The sequence below is a fragment of the Artemia franciscana genome, chromosome 11 (genome assembly GCF_032884065.1).
Source record: "Artemia franciscana chromosome 11, ASM3288406v1, whole genome shotgun sequence".
NCBI lineage: Eukaryota > Metazoa > Arthropoda > Branchiopoda > Anostraca > Artemiidae > Artemia > Artemia franciscana.
Window position 1 is genome coordinate 34721053 of NC_088873.1, and position 20150 is coordinate 34741202.

Genomic DNA, 20150 nt, shown 5'->3' on the forward strand with positions numbered 1-20150 from the left:
AATCACAATGGATTGATACCAAGCTTGGCAGTAGGAGGTCCAGGGTTCTAACCCTAACACCGCAAGGTTAAGCAACAAGCTTGCAACTTGTCCCTGTAAAAAGACCCAGTAACTGGAACATCAATTCGACGCCATATGTGCCAACAATGTCTTTAGAGGATCTTTATCCTTATTTTTTTAAGACAAAAGTTTTTTTAGGATTATCTAAAACATAGGAACAAAAGCGCCAGAGGTTAAAGGGTTCAGGTTATTCAGAATTCATTTCACCAAAGCAACGTTCTATTTGAAAAAAAGAATTAATTGATAAGAGTACGTCTGTTCTATGGGCACCAATACTTGAAAATGTAGGGGAAAGCGGGGAGATATTTTGAAATCCTTTTTAAAAAAAGAAGCTTAAATCAAAATCAATTTTCTGCAACCTGAAGGGGAGAGAAGAGGGCAATTTCAATTTTTTCGATGAAATCCATAAAGGTTAATTTACAAAACAAAAAGGGGGAAATAGGAAGAACGCAAATGCCCCTTTACTCTTCCCTCGCTAAATTAGCTTCCCTGATTTAAATTAAGGGTAAATTTTATCCAGGTTAAATCCCAATGATCAAGTTACAACCAACATAAATCAGATTAATCACTGCCGAGGTAAAAATGTCAAATACCATTTCAATAGATGGTCTTTTACTTCTTTGCATAATTGAAGTGTTTTGATTGAATAATTGATTAAACCAATAAAGTATTTAATTAAATAAGTGAAGTATTTTGATTTTATGTCAGTCCAACATTGTATTTCCTTGCAAATACTTACTATATAGACTACAACTATAGCTACTGCTACTATACTAATACTATACTATACTACTACTATACTATACTATTAATATACTATAGCTACTACTATACTATATAGAATGTTTTTCATTTAAAATAACTCATCCCTAAGGTTCCACTTCACCAGCCACTATATGATATTAAATTGCTCGATTCAGTACGACTTGTGAAAAATTAGCCCGATTCATTAAACGATTCTCTTTTTGGGTTTAAAAAATATTTTGTTGCAATTATTTATTAGATAAATCTACAAAACAGTTATGGTAGTATCAGACTAAATTCGTATCAAAACTTATAGAAATAACTGGATTTCTCGGGTTTATGTTATGGTTTATTATTTTTTAATTTCAAGTAATACTAGCAGTAAAACATTTCAAAATGTTTCCAGTTTTAAATTTTGTTGGCAGCTTCTACTTCCATTATCCTCAAATTTCTCGAAAAAAAATTGATTTTCCAATATGTCCCCCAAAATTAACGAATCTATATCTTGCAAATATTTGCGGACCGTTAATTTTCGAGAATATTTGACTTCAATTTTCAAGGATAACCATTAAAGTTTCAGGGTGATGATAGTTAATTTTTGGAAACATTTGACAGTTAATTTTCGAGGATAATAATCATTAAAATTCGGCATTTATAAGGTGTTTATATTCAGCGTTTCTCATTTGAAATACTCATCCCTAAGGTTCCACTTGACCAGCCATTATATGATATTAAATTTCTCGATTCAATACGATTTGTGAAAAATAAGCCCGATTCGTTAAACGATTCACTTATCGGGTTAAAAAAAGAATTGTCACACTTATTTTTTAGATAAATCTATAAAACAGTCATGGTAGTATTAGACTAAATTCGTATCAAAACTTACAGAAATAACTGGATTTCTCGGGTTCATAGTATGGTTTATTGTTTTTTTCTTTTCGAGTAATGCTAGCAGTAAAACATTTCAAGATGTTTCTAGTTTTAATTTTGTTGGCAGCTATTACTTGCATTATCCGTGAATTTCTCGAAAAAAAATTGATTTTCCAATATTTCCCCCAAATTAACGAATCTATATCTTGCAAATATTTGCGGACCGTTTATTTTCGAGAATATTTGACTTCAATTTTCAAGGATAACCATTAAAATTTCAGGGTAACGACCGTTAATTTTCGAAAACATTTGACAGTTAATTTTTGAGGATAATAACCCTTAAAATTCAGCGTTTATAAAGCGTTTATATTCAGTGTTTTTCATTTGAAATAACTCGTCCCTAAGGTCCCACTTCACCAGCCATTATATGATATAAAATCGATCGATTCAGTACGACTCGTGAAAAATAAGACCGATTCGGAAAACGATTCTCTTTTCGGGTTTAAAAAAGATTTTGTCGCAATTATTTTTTAGATAAATCTATAAAACAGTCATGGTAGTATTAGACTAAATTTGTATCAAAACTTACAGAAATAACTGGATTTCTCGGGCTTATATTATGTTTTATTGATTTTTCATTTCGAGTAATGCTAGCATGAAAACATTAAAAAAAATTTATAGTTTTAAATTTTGTTGGCAGCTACTATTTCCATTATCCTTGAATTTCTCGAAAAAAAAATTGATTTTCCAATATTCCCCCCAGAATTAAAGAATCTATATCTTACAAACGTTTGCGGACCGTTAATTTTCGAGAATATTTGACTTCAATTTTCAAGAATAACCGTTAAAATTTCAGGGTAATGACCGTTGATTTTCGAAAACGTTTGACAGTTAATTTTCGAGGATAATAACCGTCAAAATTCAGCATTGTTCATTTGAAATAACTCATCCCTAAGGTTGCACTTCACCAGCCAGATATTAAATTGCTCGATTCAGTACAACTGGTGAAAAATAAGCCCGATTCGTCAAACGATTCTCTTTTCGGATTTAAAAAAGATTTTGTTGCAATTATTTTCTAGATAAGTCTATAAAACAGTAACGGTAGTATTAGACTAAATTCGTATCAAAACTCATAGAAATAACTGGATTTCTCTTGTTTGTATTATGGTTTATTGCTTTTTAATTTCGAGTAATGGTAGCAGCAAAACATTTTAAAATATTTTTATAGTTTTAAATTTTGTTGGCAGCTACTATTTCCATTATCCTCGAATTTCTCAAAAAAAAATGGATTTCCAATATTTCCCCCAAAATTAAAGTTGACAAAAATTAACGAATCTACATCTTGACCTTGGCGAACCGTTAACTTTCGAGAATATTTGACTTCAATTTTCAAGGATAACTGTTAAAAGTTAAAGGTAATGACCGTTAATTTTCGAAAACATTTGACCATTAATTTTTGAGGAAAATAACCGTTAAAATTCGGCGGTTATAGACGTTAATTTTCAAAAATATTTCTAAAAACTCAGTTTACTTCCAGGAAAATACGGGGAAACCACAAAAATGGTGGGAGGAATGGAAGCAATGGTTGCGGCTGCTGAGCCTTCCAGTCTTACTACTGAGTACCGACCTTCTATTGCTGCACGTCCTTTGTAAATATAATCAATAACACCAAGTATCTCCGAATGGGTATTTTTGGTGAAAAACAGGACAGCCTCCCGTGCCGAAATCTTTTTAAAGATTTCTCCAAACTTTGGGCTGAAAGAAGACAGGATGACCCGATGAGCTGAAAAAAAAACAACAAATAAACAAATGATAAGGGATAATACGGGCTGCTGTGTAACTGAAATGTTGATGCCATAATAGAATCCGAACTTTTGTACTGATATTAGCGTTAATTTATTGACAATTAGGAACTCAATAGATCTATTGTGATATTTTTACATATCTATAGGGGAGGGGAGCAAAAATAAACCATGGGGGCACATATCCCCAATCCCCTCAACATTTAAGCCCTCCAAAACTAGCGTACTGAAATTAGCGTTAATTTATTGACAATTAGGAACTGAATAGATCTATTGTGATATTTTTACATATCTATAGGGGAGGGGAGCAAAAACAAACCATGGGGGCACATATCCCCAATCCCCTCAACATTTAAGCCCTCCAAAATCAAAAATGATGAATTGTGCTAATTCATTTTCTCCAAGTCTCAGGCATGAATTTTGAAAAAAAAGAAAAACACTTTTAATGAAAGAATAATGTGAAGCTTTTTCTGCATTTTGCAATCTTGGTTATACAACAAATGAAAAAAAAGATAAGAAATATCAATATTAAAGTGGAGCTGGAACTTTTCTCAACCCCTACCCTAAAGAGGCCCTTCTAAGTATAGCTTAATTGTGCCAGTTTCATGTAATATGACGAAAGGATACTGTTTATTATATAATTATTGACACTCCTAAGTTTGTCTAATGTGTGTGCCATGCCATTGAAATATGATTAAGTAGTCTTAATCGGACTATTTTCATCTGAGTTAACTGTGGCGCCATCTTTTTTTTGTGCAAAAATTCTAAGTTCAGCTTAATTGTACCTGTTTCACACAATATAACGAAGGAATACTATTTATAATATAGTTATTAACACTATTAAGTTAGTCTTATGTGTGTGCCATGCCATTCAAATATGATAAAGAAGTCTTAATTGAACTGTTTTCACCTGAGCTAACTGTGGCGCCATCTTTTTTTGCAAAACTCGTAACATTAAATTTGCTCGGAAGAACGCCAGATGACAGACCATTGCCCCAAGAGCTCCTGTCTAACCGTAAGAAGCGGAAGCGATGCCGCAAGCGTGGCGGAAAACGAGGTCAGCTGATGATCCCAATTATCGTTTCATTAAGATCAACTAGTCTTGCTCCGAAAACCTCACCCCATCAACGTATCCTTGTTAAGATAGACTGTTCTACAAATGCCAATATGCCATCTCTTATTCCCTTCAATCAAGCTCCGGTATGTTCGACTAGTAATGATCTTCCTCCCCCTATATTAAGGTCAGTGACTTTTAATTCGAAAAATAGAATGCCGAATTTTCTCGTTATAAACTGCCAGTCATTGTGTAACAAAATGGAAGAATTTGAAGTTATCGTCCGTCAAAATAGTATCCCAGTTATCGCAGTTACAGAAACTTGGAATCTTGATAGGTTGTCAGGTCATATGGCAGGCTACGAAATTTTCCTGAGCACACGTGCTGATCGAGGTGAGCATAGACTAGGTGGAGGTGTTGCCTTGTACATACGGAAAGACATCCCTTGCAAATTATTACCGGAATTATTTGATCCAGCTCATGAAGGAATCTGGGCTATTTGCAAACCTAAATCTCTTCCCCGGCACTTTTCTTGTATTATAGTTGCTTCATTATATTATCCGGAAAGTGCAAGAAACCGGGGTGACTTGGTCTTCTACCTCCAAACGACTGTTGATCACCTGAGAAGTATATACAGTAGCCCTGCTTTTATTATAGGAGGAGACTTTAACCAAACCAAGAAGAGTTGGTTATCATCTTTTTTGTCTTTAAAACAAGTAGTACACATACCCACCCACTCTTTGGGGGGCATATTGGACCTTATACTCACAAATTGTGATGATTTTTACTCCCCTCCCTTTTCTCTTGGTCCCGTTGGTATGTCAGACCACAACGCAATTCTTTGGAAAGCAAGAGTCTTTACCAAAGCCCAAACTATCCCGTGTCTCTGTTCGTCCTTGTACGGAGTCGGCCATCTGTGAATACGGTCGATGGATTGGCACAAATGACTTCCCCGAAGAGTACAATACCGGGCTCTTGGAAACTAAGGTATCCGATTTCAATGCCACGTTATACAGTCAATAACTAAAGATCTTTACAACAAAATCATTTGTTGTTAGTGAATACGACAAACCATGAATATCTCCAGCTATTAAATCACTAATAAAAGAGAGGTCTCGCCTCTACTCCCGTGGTGATATAATCAATGGTAAGAAATTGTGATATCAAATAGTCTCTTTGGTAAAGAAAGCCAAAGCTCGGTATGGTCGTGAAACCATGCCCTCCCAATTACTTACTTCAGACCCCAAAAAGTGGCACAACGCTGTGAAAAAGGTGGCCGGCCAAGCTTTTGACAGCAGTGTAAAGATCAGCAATGATGGCGGGTCCTTAATCAGTGCAGAAGAAGTGAGTGAATTCTTCACCAAGATCTGTACTACCTATCCAACTATTACGGCTCATGAAAAGTCCACCATACTTGAAAAATGTGAGCCTGAGAACAACATAATAGTCAGTGAGTTTGATGTTTACACGGAATTATGGAAGATCAGACCGAATACATCTTCATACCCTGGTGAATTACCTGCCAAACTGCTACGTGAATATGCAGCCTTCATAGCATTACCACTGTCCAGCATCATTAACGTGTGTTTTGCTTCTGGCATTTTCCCGTCACAGTGGAAAAGGGCCTATATTAGAATTATACCAAAAAAGCGCGCCCCTAATGCATGCGACGATCTCCGCCCGATCTCACTTACACCTTGTTTGGCGAAAGTAACTGAGGCCTTTATACTCAAGTTTCTTCTGAAACAAATTCATGGGCGTATTGATAAATTCCAGTACGGTGGACTCCCCAAGTGTAGTACTACAATCTACCTAGTACGGATGTTTGACTGCGTCCTCCAATGGCTTGAAAAAGGTAGCTGTTTCGTCGACATTTGCGCAGTGGATTTCCGAAAGGCCTTTGACCTAATCCGCCACCGGATTAGGAAACGATTCCTGACCATGATGAAACGATTCGGATTCATCATGGTCAGATACTTCTTGCGGGGCCCCACAAGGCACGAAATTAGCTGGAATAATTTTTCTGGCAGTAATTAATTCCCTGCTTAACCATCACGACGACCGTTACAAGTTTGTAGATGATCTGTCCATAGTGCTCGCTTACCTGGTCGAAAACACTATCATAACAAAGCAGTTTTCAGACCAGTTATTTGATCAGCTAAAGACCGAATGCTCAAGTCATGATCTTACCATTAACGTAGCCAAGTCGAAGATAATTCGTTTCAACCCTCTGAAGCGGAATATAGATATGCCTCTAGTCCCTTTCCCGATTGTGAACGAAATAAAAATCTTAGGAGTAACTTTCACTAGTGACTGTAGTTTCAGTGCCCATATTAATTTAACCGTCCAAAAGGCTAATGCAAGCCTTCAGACACTTACCAAAATGAGGCGTTTTGGGTGTGATACTAAAAGCCTTCTCCATGCCTACACTTGTTATGTTCGCACGTTGCTCGAGTACGCGTGCCCGGTGTGGGGTCCATCTGCTATCCGCACAGCGTACCTATTACGCGACATAGAGTGCGTCCAGAAAAGAGCAACAAGGATTATACTCCGAGACCGTGGCATACCCTACGATCAAGCCCTCGCTAAATTAAATTTATCTCCACTTAAAGTCCGGCTGGAACACCTTATTCACCAATTTGGAAAATTCATCCTAGCCAATAAGAGCCACCGATCTTTACTACCCGAACCAACCCCTCCCAATAGCCGAACTCGATTACGAAATAAACTTGTAACCCCCAAAGTACGAACCAATCGATACGCAAACTCATTTGTGCCTTTTTTCACATCAGTTTTTAATGCTGAGTTGTAGTGTGTGATTTTTGTTTAAATGTATGATTTTTGTGAAAAAACTGAATTTAGCTCTATGCTACGATAGTTTTTAGATATACCGATCTCTCTCTCTCTCTCTCTCTAAAGGTCATGTAGCCTGGCGCAAGTAGAGAGAGTATATATATATATATATATATATATATATATATATATATATATATATATATATATATATATATATATATATATATATATATATATATATATGCAAGCCATGGCTGATGGCCATATTTGAAACTGTAAAGTTCTCTTCGAAACATTTAGGATTAGAAAAGTTGTCTGAAAAAAATGAAAAAAATTATTTTTGCAATTACGGCGCAAATAAATTGTTTTCGCAGACTAATATTCCTAGCCTTTTCTAAACCTCTACCCTAAAATTCATTTAGCCTGGTGCAAGTAGTGAGAGCATATATGCAATAAAATAGCTGATAGCCATATTTGAAATTCGTAAGTTCTTTTCGAAAGATTAGGGATTAGAAAAATTGCCAAAAAATGCGGTAAAAAATCATTTTTACAATTACAGTGAAAATAAAATAAATTGTTTTCACCGACAAATATTCCTAGCCATCTTAGCTAAATTTCACGACAATTTATTTGTCATCATGATATATGTCATGTCAGTCATAAACACAAATTTATATGACTAAATTTGTTTGTGGTTTTTTTTTGTAGTTTATTTCATGTTCGAAACATTAGGGATTAGGAAAATTGCCAGAAAATGTGAAAAAAAAATCATTTTTACAATTACGGCGAAAATAAATAGTTTTTGCTAAAAAATATTCCAAGCCATCTTAGCTAAATTTCACGACAATTTATTTGTCATCATGAAATATGTCATGTCAGTCATGCACACAAATTTATACAACTAAATTTTATTTGTGGTAATCTCTGTTCGTACAAGGTTTATTCATTCATAGTAAATTCTATGCCCGTTTATCTTTCATAATTATATGACTTTAGTCATACTTGCTTTTTACTACCGCTCTTTCCTTTTCTATGGAGAATTATTCCGAAAAACTTCTTAAAATAAAAGAAAACCAAAATAAAAAGGAGATTGACTTACCTTTAACATACTTTCCACCAGCTGATATTATGATATCCGAGAAAAAACCACTTCCAACAAAGCTTCCAAACGTTTTTTCTTGATTAGCCACTTCTGAAATGACATGAACAATCGGCTTTTCAATTATTTCAGCCTCTTGGTCAATTGAATTCAGAGCCACATGAAGCTCAGATACATCAAGAGCTTTCGCAATGTCCCTAATATCGGCACAAGGTGTTATAACTTTCACTTCTCCATTGTGGCAAAAATCCAATACCTGAAGTGATAGAATAATTCTTTTAAGTTATTTCTATGAACAAAAACTAGACTAGTCTATGTTTATTTTGTTTTATCGTTATTTTCATTTTATTTCTATTATTTTTTTTACTATTGTTACTATTATTATTTATTTTATTATTATTTACTTATTTTATCATTTTTTTGTATTTATTATTATTTTTATATTTTTTTTTATTTTTTTTTAATATCTTTATTTTTATCTTTTAACTAACTAGGCTATTTTTATCTTGGCAAAATTAACTACCCTCCCATCTATGATTCCAAGCCATCTCAGCCGGTTCTTTATTATATACATACTATTTACTTTCACGAAGGGTGCCATTCGGCAATCCATCACTAAGCTTACTTTCTAGAATTATCTTAACTTAATTGAACAACTGTTGCAAGGTCAATAGAGAATATATATTTTTCTCTATTTCTCTATATGCATTTTCTCTATTCCTTATTTATTAATATTTCCATTCCTAATTTTATTAGCTTTAATCTCCTAAAATTTGATCTCCCTCCTTCAAATTCTATACCCCTAACCTCCTAAAAATAAAATGTAGAAATCATCTTGATTCCAAAAATTGCCTTCATTGAAATATACGATTGTTTCAGGATTGATAAAATAAACAACTTTCCAGTTTTTGTCTTTGTTTACTCTGATTTTACTATTCATAATTCCATTTCTACATTATTTACAATGAGTTTCAGGACCCCCCCCCCCCTCCTCCTAATTTTTTAATCTCAATCCTCCAGAGATATATTGCCTTAAATAGCCACATAACTAACCATAATTTCTAATATTCCGTTCATTTTAGTACAAGGTTGATTGTGCTCATGTAGAAGGGACAAGTTTTGTATCTTTTTTTCTAAATTTAGAAGCAATACTTACTTAATATTTTACCTTTAACTTCCTGTGACGATTCTTCTTCTCCCAACTCCCCTCCCCCCTCTGCATCACCTTTTTTTTAGATAAACTGTTTTAAATAAGAAACTACAAAGATCTGATTCCTATAGTTACTTTCGTTAAAGAATGTAGTTGTTATCGTTCTCTTTATTTTCTTTTTATCTTTCCCATTTTATTCTTCCTTTTATCCTATCTCTTTATTTTTCTTCTTATCTTTTTTTTTTTATCCCTAGTCCGATCGGTCTTACTGTACGACTGCAGGACGTGGCTCTCAAAAGTCGCCGAAGGACACGCCTTCGACACTTTTGAACATAGATGCCTGAAGAGCACACTGGGGTTACGTCTCAGCAACCGAATCCCAAATACGATCATCCCCCAACGATGTGACCAGAAGCATGACATCACAACTATCATTCAACCTCACGGCTTATCCTGTTTCCGCCAAGTTTGCTGATAACCGGCCGAGTCTTTTACAAATCAAAGCCTACGCTGCAAACCAGCATCTGATTGGAGGAAACAGCACGAAGGGCAACCAAAGACTTGGCTCAACTGCGTCAAATCTGACCTCGAGCCGTTTGGTGGTTTCTAAAGACATGATCGCAGATGAGACCCTTCATGTTCACGAATGGGGTGGATAGAGGTTATAGGGAGGGATTTAAAAAAAAGACTTAAGCTTTAAATGAAATGGGGCAGAGGAAGAGCGTGCGCAGCATTCTGCCCTCGGACAACTTGGCGTTAAAGTCAGTAGGATCATTACAAAAGAAGGATATCTACGATATAACATTTTTCTTATTTTGAGTTTTATTTTTAGACATTAATATCTAATTGATTCGTATTTTATAGTATTTTTCCAAGCTTGACTTTGATTTTCACACAATTAAGACATTAGTCTCTTTTTCATTTGTATTTTTTACCAATTCTTCAAATTTGAATTTAAATTTTAAACATTTTAGTTACTGGTCTCTCTTTTATGTGTATTTTTGAGCATTTCCCAAAGTTCGACTTTAATTTTACACGTTTACCCACTTTGGGTTGTATTTCGTGCACATAGGACAATGAAGAACCTAATAAGTATACAGGCCAAATAATCGCAAACTTAATATAGAATTATCCAGTCAAATTTATAAAAAAAAATGGAGGGCTTGTACACTCGAAAAGATAATTAGGGATGTGCCATTGTCGGGATAATTGATAATAAATTATACAAAAAAAAATTGATAATAATTATAATTAACTTAAATTATATTGAATGTCATCAAGACAATTTGCACAGAGATTCTTAGATCACACCACTTTTCTAAGGATAAAATTTTTTTAATTAAAATACATAAATAAGAGGTAAATATCTTAACTAAGACTGAAAAAGTGTGCATACTTATAAAATCTCAAAGATGTCGGCTTCACATTCAAGAAGCCTTTATCAACAAAATAGAACAAAAGAAAACTGGCTATAGAGTTTATTTTTTCTTCTTTAGTTCAATTTTCTTTTTTTTTCTTTATTTGATGATTTTTAGTTTTGTATTAACTCAAATATTTCTATTCTATCCTTCTATATTTTCTATTCTAATTTCTGCAGTAGCAGTTTCAGATTTGCATTTTTCATTATCTACTTGTACACTTACGTTTTGCTAACTAAATATAAAGGCTTAAGTGAAGTTGTTTTTTTTTTTTTTTCAATCTCAGCCTATGTCTCGCTCGTAGCCTTTTCGGGCTATTGAAATGACACTATGCATTTGCAGTTGTTGTAGACAAAGGAGTCTATAAATCACCATTAAGCATACAGAAGATGTGGGCTCGCGCTTTAAATATAAAAAAAAGTTATTCAGTGTTAGTTCTCAAAGTGAGCTATCAACTCATTATTCTCCCCCCCCCCCCCAAAGCTGCGTCAGATTGTAAAAACCCTGTATTTTTAAATATTCACTCAATCTTAAATAATCCAAAAATGAATTTTGCTTTCTTCGCTCTTAGCTTAAGATAATTCAACCTAAAATAGGGCAGAATATTATTAAAATAGGGCACAAATAGGGCAATTCTTTTTTCTTCTTATGTTTTTTCAAAAAGTGAGCTTCTCATACTCACTTTTGTCAGGGATTCGAGATCTGTATCAACAATTTCAAGGTGAACTGGACTCTTCTGTGGCAGCTCAAGGAAAAGACTATGGAGATATCCACTACATGCTGATAAAACTGCCTTATGGGAATGTATTACACCATTTCTAGTCCTGAATGTCACGTCACACTGGTTTTCGTCTGTCTGAAACAATAGAATTGGTCAATTGGTTTATTTGCTACACCAAACACACCTTGAAAACCTTTGGATAATGAACATGCCTACTAAAATAGGCTCTTCAGGGTGCATTCAGAGTTGCACCAACACCCAAAATAAAATAAAAAATGACTGATAATATTTTTCTAGCATATAATGTGGCATTATATACTAAAAATTAATATATATATATATATATATATATATATATATATATATATATATATATATATATATATATATATATATATATATATATATATATATATATATATATATAAATATATATAACCTGCTTAAATTGTTATGAAATTTATTTTCAAAAAAAGGAGAATAATACTTGATTTTTAGCATGCATTACATGTGGACATTTATCCAGCCCCTGCTAACCTTTAATATTCAATTAAATAGATCCCAATATTCCGTTTCAGTCCGCCAAAATCCCGTTTCAGTTATCCAAAAATGTTTTAATATAATGAGAGCTTCCCCAACAAGTATGTACTTTCTCCTCAATTAATTGTACGAAAGATGCAATAAATTTTTTTGCATACAAACGTGTACTTTTCTAATTGCATGGAAGATTAAATAAATTTATTTTTGCACACAAAAGTGCACTAGTTTTAAGGGCCAGATTTACACTTTTTTTAGGGGGGGGGGGTCATACAATTTTCCTTTTAGAGCAGGAACGAGATAAAGTTGATTTTAAATAAGGGCAACATATATATGGGTATAGCTTTCCCTAAATATTGTCTAATCAAAGAGAAATCTTTTTCAAGAAAGATGTTTATACATTTGCAAATCTATGGTATATATTTCCATTTACAAATGCATCGATTATGTGTCTTTATTTGCAGGTGCTATATAAATGCAAATATACAAATTTGCAAATGCAAATTATTTGAACCAAAGATCAAATCCTTTTGGAGCATCCATAGAAAAATATCTTGTGATTATCTCAAGGCTTGAGCTATGTAACCCCAATAAAACCCTCATTAGTTTCTAGGTAAGGTGAAATAGAGATGATAAGACAAAGAGAAAAAAAATCCCAAAATGAAGAACAAAACAAGGGGTCAAACAAGGGGTCAGTATATGGAAAGGAAAAGACAAACTAAACGACAGATATTTCGCTTGCATAAAACTAGGCATCTTCAGCACTAAGTATAGAAGAAACTAATTAATACAATTAATACTACAGTAAGGGCGCCGGCAGAAAATTTTCCAGGGGGGGGGGGGAGGCGCTAAAATAGCAGTGGTGGTTGGGTGAGAGTTTGGGTGGTTTAGGGTATCAATAACTATATTTTAGGGTTCCCAGTTGCAAAAGAAGTAATGCCAAACGGTGGCAGTACAGGATTCAACCAAGTTGATTCACTTTATTTGTAATGAAATTAGGCTACGTTTGGTGATCTGTAATTGCGTATCAGCGATAGTGAGGGGGGGGATGAGTCATTGTTTAGGTGGGGGTACGGTAGATTCCTACAAAAGTACATTTTAATGGACAAACTGTTTACTCTTCCTGAGGCTTCAGATAAATGTTGAAAGAGGTAGGGGGAGTAGGAATTGATTGAAATTTTACACTGGCTAAATTTTCTAGAATCCCTATACCAAATGTCTATATGTCTTACTTTCTCTTTACCGATTCAATTTTACGCGTGGAGATGTTAAGAGTAATTGTCCAGGGTAAATTTTCGCAAGAACTGAATTGTCCAAAGGATATTTCTATAGGGAGGGGGGTTTATCAATGGAGGTGGAGCCAGGTATCCTGGCATTATTTGAAAAACGGTCAGAAATGAAACAAAAAAACGATTTTTTCAACTCAAAAGTGAGGAGCAACATTAAAACTTAAAACAAATAGTAATTATTATGTATATGAGGGGGTTTGCTCCCTCCTCAACACCTCGCTCTTTACACTAAAGTTCAAATTTTGTCCAAATTCTTTAAAAACGACTCCTGAAACACAAGGGTCGTTAAATTAGAACAATAAGTAACTTTTTATAAAGTAACACAAAACTGTAGTTTGAAGAGCGAAGTGTTGAGGAGGGGCAACCCCCCTCGTATGTGTAATAATTTCTGTTCGTTTTAAGTTTTAAATTTGTTCCTTATTTTCAGGTGAAAAAACTTTCTTTATTTCATGAAGCTTAGAGACTAACATTTTTCTAAAAGCAATTGAAAAAGTAAGTCAATTAAAGTAAAAGTATATAAAAATGAAAAAAAGTAAGTAATTACAAAAAAATACACAAAACAATAGCCTACTTAAAAACACGAAGATATAAACTCCCAGCACTCAGTTTGAAGCGTTAGACAGATATTTTCTAACAATATTGACAGTTTTGAACTTGGTTATCAAACACCAAAATATTTAATGACTTTAGACTCAGTTTTTATAAAAAATAATATATTATCAAAGTAGTTTCTTCAAAGTAAAACATTAAAACTAAGATTAAGAAAATCAGATAAAAATTGTTAAGTCAATATTTGCAACCTAGTTTTGAATGCCAAAAACCAATATATTTGACACCTTTATACTTCATAACTGTTAAAAATTAAATATTTTTCAATGTGACAACTAGATAGATACAATCACTCCTGGAAAAAAAATGATAGCATATTTTTAATGGATATCCCATTGAAGCAGCATACCCTGAAACAGTAGCTGTTTTAGACATCATAATCTAAAGGTATATTGCTGGAGCAAGATATACTACTGGAGAGTAAAATATATAATCAGAGGAATTTAATGGTAGATTTCGGAGAAACTGGGGGGCAGCTACCCTCCCCCCACCCAAGCTTTGAACTACCATTACACTCTAAAATTACTCTAAGAAATATTAAAAGAAAACTTCATATGTGAAAATATAATGATTGAAAGTTGGATCTTGAAGAATAATGTATCATATAGGGTTGCTAAACGGTGCACAATTTCTCTAACTAAAGGGGATAAATAGAAGCTGGCTATCTTATTAGTTTGGATTATCTGCGTCATAAAATTCATACCCACTGTGTACCTAGAATACTGAAGCAAATCAGATATTGGGCAGTTTTAGGTACTTGAGAATTTTTGGCTCATTTAAGTTTAATATCCATCTAATTAGCACCTGCTTGATACCCAACTTATTATCTGTAATAAAAGCAATCATAGAATGACAATCCAGAGTAAGATTAAAAACAAAGGTAGGCCTACCTTTTATATTTTATTGGGAAAACTAGACATTGATGTTTTTTATTATTATTCTTATTTTGCTTCTCAAAACTGGTAAGGCAAAAAAAAAAATAGAGAAGAAAAGAGTCTGATGTAGAAACAAAAGACTAAATACAATGTTATAGGATGGTGCAGACTTCATAAATGGAGGACTTAAATGGTGATTGAACTTAGTTCTCAATTTACATTCAGCAAGATTAATAGTTACAGCTACTTCTTCTTACCGCTTAAGCAAGTGTTGCTTATGATATCCTATTGTTTTTGTATGATTCATTCATCAAGCATGTTCATTTTTATTCGAATTTTCACCATTAATAACCAACCAATAAAAATAGGAACCTCCAACAAAATACACTTACAATATGAACCATTTCTTTTTTATTCTGTCAAATACATATATTTTCTAGTAATATAAATAACCTACACAATCCTTAGCTAGTAAAACCTAGTAGTGCCATTCTGCTGCAACAGCTCTGTCCTTGAAACTTCTGCTCTGCCTTTATCATTTTATTAGGTCTACTTTTGGTACTACTTTTTTTGGTACTACTTTTTGGTATATTCAAAAAAGCCAGAAGAAATACATACCATGGACTTGTCTAGATAGTTTTTCATATCAACATAATGGTTTTTCCATTGAAATCTCAGTGCATGTCCAGGCTTGAAATTCTTCAATGCATCAACGATTACTTTTGCGTCTAAGAAACTAGCAGCAGTAATCAAATTTGGAACATGTTCTTTAGCTACAAGTACTTCTCCTGTGCAGGCAACCCTTAAAATATTATAAACATTCTCAAGCTTGCTTCCCTAGAAAGAAATAAAATTGGGTTGCATACAATTATTTACATAGATACAAATAGGTCACATCCTGGGGGGGAGAGTTTGCTAGCTGATTCTCTTGAAATGGAAGGGGGTCAAGCTTGCCAAATAACTTAATTTCAGATGAACATTTTTTATTTTACAATGACAGAGAAGCCTCTCTTCTGTGTGAAGGCATTAAGGTAACAATGAATAGTTTTTTAGGAATACCCCTTGAAACTTACAGAACATAATTAACAAATAGCCATGTGTTCCAAAAAATGTTTTCAACATAAATAGAATCCAGTCAAAGTTGAGAAAATAAAAGACACATTCTTTATCAATTTTTTTTTTTTAAATAAATAAGCCAATGTGAACTGGTAAAATCCTTCTTAGAGTTGTTATTTGGGTCCTAATGCACAAACATTAATGACCTTGACAACCATAGCATTGTTAAACATGAAGGCAAAATAAACAGTCAGGTTTTCTTGCATTTTCATCCTTCTCACAAGAAAAGCACTTGTAGGTTTGTAAGCAACAGTCAAATTGCAGTGAAGCAACTGAAGTATTCTAAATAAAGAGTACCAGGGAGAATAGCTACTTTACCACATGGAGATACACGTAAAACTGACAAGAAGCAGCATAAAACAAATGTACTACTTGATAAATGTTGTTGTGTAGAGTCCAGTCAGGTTCTGTTTTTGTAATCCAGCAACAATTTGTCATGTAAGGTGGAACATGCCTGGCCCTACTACAAGCAAGCAATAGCTTACTGACTTTTGTTAGACATTTTGTGATATAAGCACAAAACACCATAGAATTTGTAAACTTGCAATAAGTTTCAGCAGAAAGGCTTAAATCTAAAGAAGAAGAAACAAATGAAAGACAAAGTTGAGACTCTGTGGGCAAAACTGGACATAAACTGTCTTTGAGCTACAATATGTCACATAAATTATTCACCAGATGCTTGCAATTTCTACCATATCTTTGTTCAAGGTCTTCTGAACTTGTTAGCTACTAGATCAAAAATTCAATATAAAAATCCAAAATCTAGACATGGTGAGTACTTATTTCTTAATTGTGGCTTGATTTCCACCAAAGTTGGTATACAATTTCTATCAATCAGAACTGTCATTGTAATTGACCTACCCAATTTTTTTAGTCTAAGATTGTGGTTTAGAAACAATGATAACAAGGCAAATTAAATACATTTTTGTTAGTATAGTTATAGCATACAGTATACATTGTTGCTGCCTCATTTTATCTTGCTTCTGAAAATAATCTTTGTTTAAATTAAAGGCCATTCAAAATTTGGAATTGTGAGAAACTTCCAAATTTTTTGGATGATTCCAGACAGCAATTTAAGGCCCTGGACATCCTGGAGATTTCTTTTTATTTCTTCTGCTTCATCTTACTTAGCCTATGTAAAATGATTTTTGTTCCAAATAAAGGCTATCTGAATTTTTAAATTTAGAATAGTAAGAAAATTCAAAGTATGTTTGGATTGCTGAGTGGATGCTCAGTTCAGGCAGGTATATAATGCCTTGAGTATCCAAGAGATCTCTACTCATTACTATTGCTTCATCATATTTTTGAAAAAAAAAACTCCAGAATTTAGAGAACTTTCTCATTCTTTTGTGAATGATTAAAATACAAATTCTGATTATTGAAATTTAGGCTTCAAATGATCAATTTCAATAAATATCTTACACTTTTTTAAGTCGGATTTTCATATACTTGTGTTTAATAATTAAACCAAGTTAAAATAGTTTTACTGTCTAGACAAGGACTTTATTTTGTTTAATTGTTTTTTCTAAATCTTTTCTCAATGAATATTTTTTTTTTGCATTATTTGGAATCCACAGTGAATTATTGAGGCTTTTTTTTATGTATAATAGATCAGGGAGGACCAGTCAGGAATAAATATCAGCAGAGAATGCAGGATTTAAACTTTAGGTAAGGTTTTCTTTCTGGATGGGAATTTATCAGCAAATTATATTATTATTGTACAAATACAATACCAATACATTGGTATCAGACCCCAGAAATCCATATCAGTTGGGCCCTAGTTATGATGTTGTTCACATTCAGCTTGAAACAAGGATTATTTCCAGTAACTGCAAATTATGTTCTAGTCTTCAGAAGGCATGAGGGGTGTCAGCCCCACATATATTAGTTTCCATTTTTTTAAGTTTTACTCAGATATTTGCTATAATTTCTGTGTGTTCTGGTTTTCATTTATTTATTGATGGCTATTTTTGGTAGGTTTAGGTTTGGAAAATTATTTGACTTTATTTCAACTCATTTTGGTTGAATGTGGCTCTACTCCCAATATTCAAACTCAGTTACAAAATAAACTTCTACCCCCAAAGTACAAACTAATTGTTATACCAACTCATTTATGCTTTTCTTCACATTGATTTTCAATACTGAGCTGTAGTCTGTGTGATTTTTGTTTAAATGTATGAATTTGTAAAAAAAAAAAAAAAAAAAAAAAAAAAAAAAAAAAAAAATAGTCATGCTATAATAGTTTTCATATATATACTGATCTCTCTCTCTCTCTGTAGGTCAGTAATGTAAACTCTTCTAAATTTACCAATAACCTGGAAAGATGTAGCTGCAACATAATTTTAGGCTATTAACCTGCTTCTAAGTGTCATCTAGCCTACTACAAACTATTACAAATAGCCTAGGCCTAATGAAGAGCCTTCATTAGCTTAAATTGCATTCATTACCTATTAATACTAACAACTCACTGCAGCAAAAAGCTCATGAGGCCAACACTCCTCCTCTATCCCTCTTTACACCCTCCCCAGATATTCCAATTTCCTTTCAATATTTATTTATGGCATCCTCCTATCCCAGATGAGGACAGCCTGCTTTTGTTTAGCCCTAGATGGTTCACCATAAAGGACAATCTTTGGCAAACTGTCATCCTTCTTCTGCAGAATGTGGCCTAGCCATCTCAGCCTTTCTTTTAATATAGGCCTAGAAAGTGGGATTGAACTAACAGCCTTCTGTTTGAAATATGGTCAGTCAGCAGGCGATTTCTCTAGGAAACATCTAGTAAATCTCTATCTGCTTTTCAGAGTGCCCATGCTCACTGTTGTCATTGTACCTTCCAATATTCTAATCTTAGTTTGCAGACTTATCTTCCTATTCTTCCAAACGTTTATTTTAATGTGAAAAAACTGTAAATTTTTCATTGTTCATATTTTTGACTTACAAATAAAGTGAACATATAAATTCATGCCTTTTTTTATGTTCTTTTTGAATGTAATAACTGCTTCTATTGCAAATTCAAATTTAAGCACTTTTTAACCTAACATAACTATAAATAGTTTTGCACTGAGAAAACATAGCATATTATTGTTTTGAAAATGACCAACAATACATACTTTGATTTAAAATTTGGCATCAAGGAAGAAGAAAATAGCACAATATTGTAAAATTTATTTATCTAACTCAATCCTGGAAAATGAATGCTTGTGGATTAGCATATATAGCATTAAAAAAAGGATTTATAATGAAACAGTAGATTTGAAACCAATGTTTTAAAATTTGAGACCAATGTTGTAAGCTTTTTTTAAGCCTAAAAACTAGAAATAGCCTATTTTGTAATTTTCAAGAGCTCAAAAAGTGCTTAAATTTGAATTTGCAATAGAGGCAATTATTATAATTCTTAAGAACATAAGAAAAGGCATTGAATGGTATGTTCACCTTATCTGTAAGTTAAATATAGGCCTATGAACAGCATAAAATTTACCAAATAATACCCTGAGCCTTTGCTATTTTACTTTTAACATCTTCGCTGCTCCCACCATTTTTACTAATAACATTACCAAGGTAAGCAAAGCTGGACACCAGATAAATCTTTTCATTACCCAATTTTACCTTTTTGTCTTCACTAATTCTTAGCCTTAATGAGCAATGTTTGCTATTTATTGCTTCAATTATTTGCTTGCAATCTGGATGAATTTAGTGTAAATCAAATTCATTTACTTATAAGAAAAAATCATTGTAATAAACTAATGCTAATAGCCTGATAACTACCTTCAGTGTAATTGATGTTTGACTGTTGAATGCTTGATCAGTCTTGAAACTACCTAGAACCCTTAGCACAAAGCTGTTTATTGCTACTGCACCATCATCACAAATTATTCTTATATTGGCAAATTGAGCATCATTAACAATTTCAGCAAGTTGTCCTTTGATGACTTCAAAATGTTCTTCCCAATGAACAGCGAAAGCCATGCTTGATCCAAGTTCAAACTGATACCGCGTAATTTGTATGTGTT

General features: G+C 33.3%; 1 protein-coding gene across 3 annotated transcripts in view; it reads right to left on the reverse strand.

The window, feature by feature from the left end:
- LOC136033130 (uncharacterized) overlaps positions 1–20150 on the reverse strand; it is an 81390-nt gene extending 61240 nt beyond the window's left edge. For all 3 annotated transcript variants that reach the window (XM_065713768.1, XM_065713766.1, XM_065713765.1), the window contains exons 1-5: positions 19906–20150; positions 15643–15861; positions 11676–11849; positions 8426–8681; positions 3302–3457 (exon numbers count right to left, since the gene is read on the reverse strand). In XM_065713768.1, coding sequence (XP_065569840.1) covers positions 3302–3457; positions 8426–8681; positions 11676–11849; positions 15643–15861; positions 19906–20106 — 1006 coding nt within the window. In that variant the 5' untranslated portion in view covers positions 20107–20150. The remainder of the gene's footprint in view (positions 1–3301; positions 3458–8425; positions 8682–11675; positions 11850–15642; positions 15862–19905) is intronic.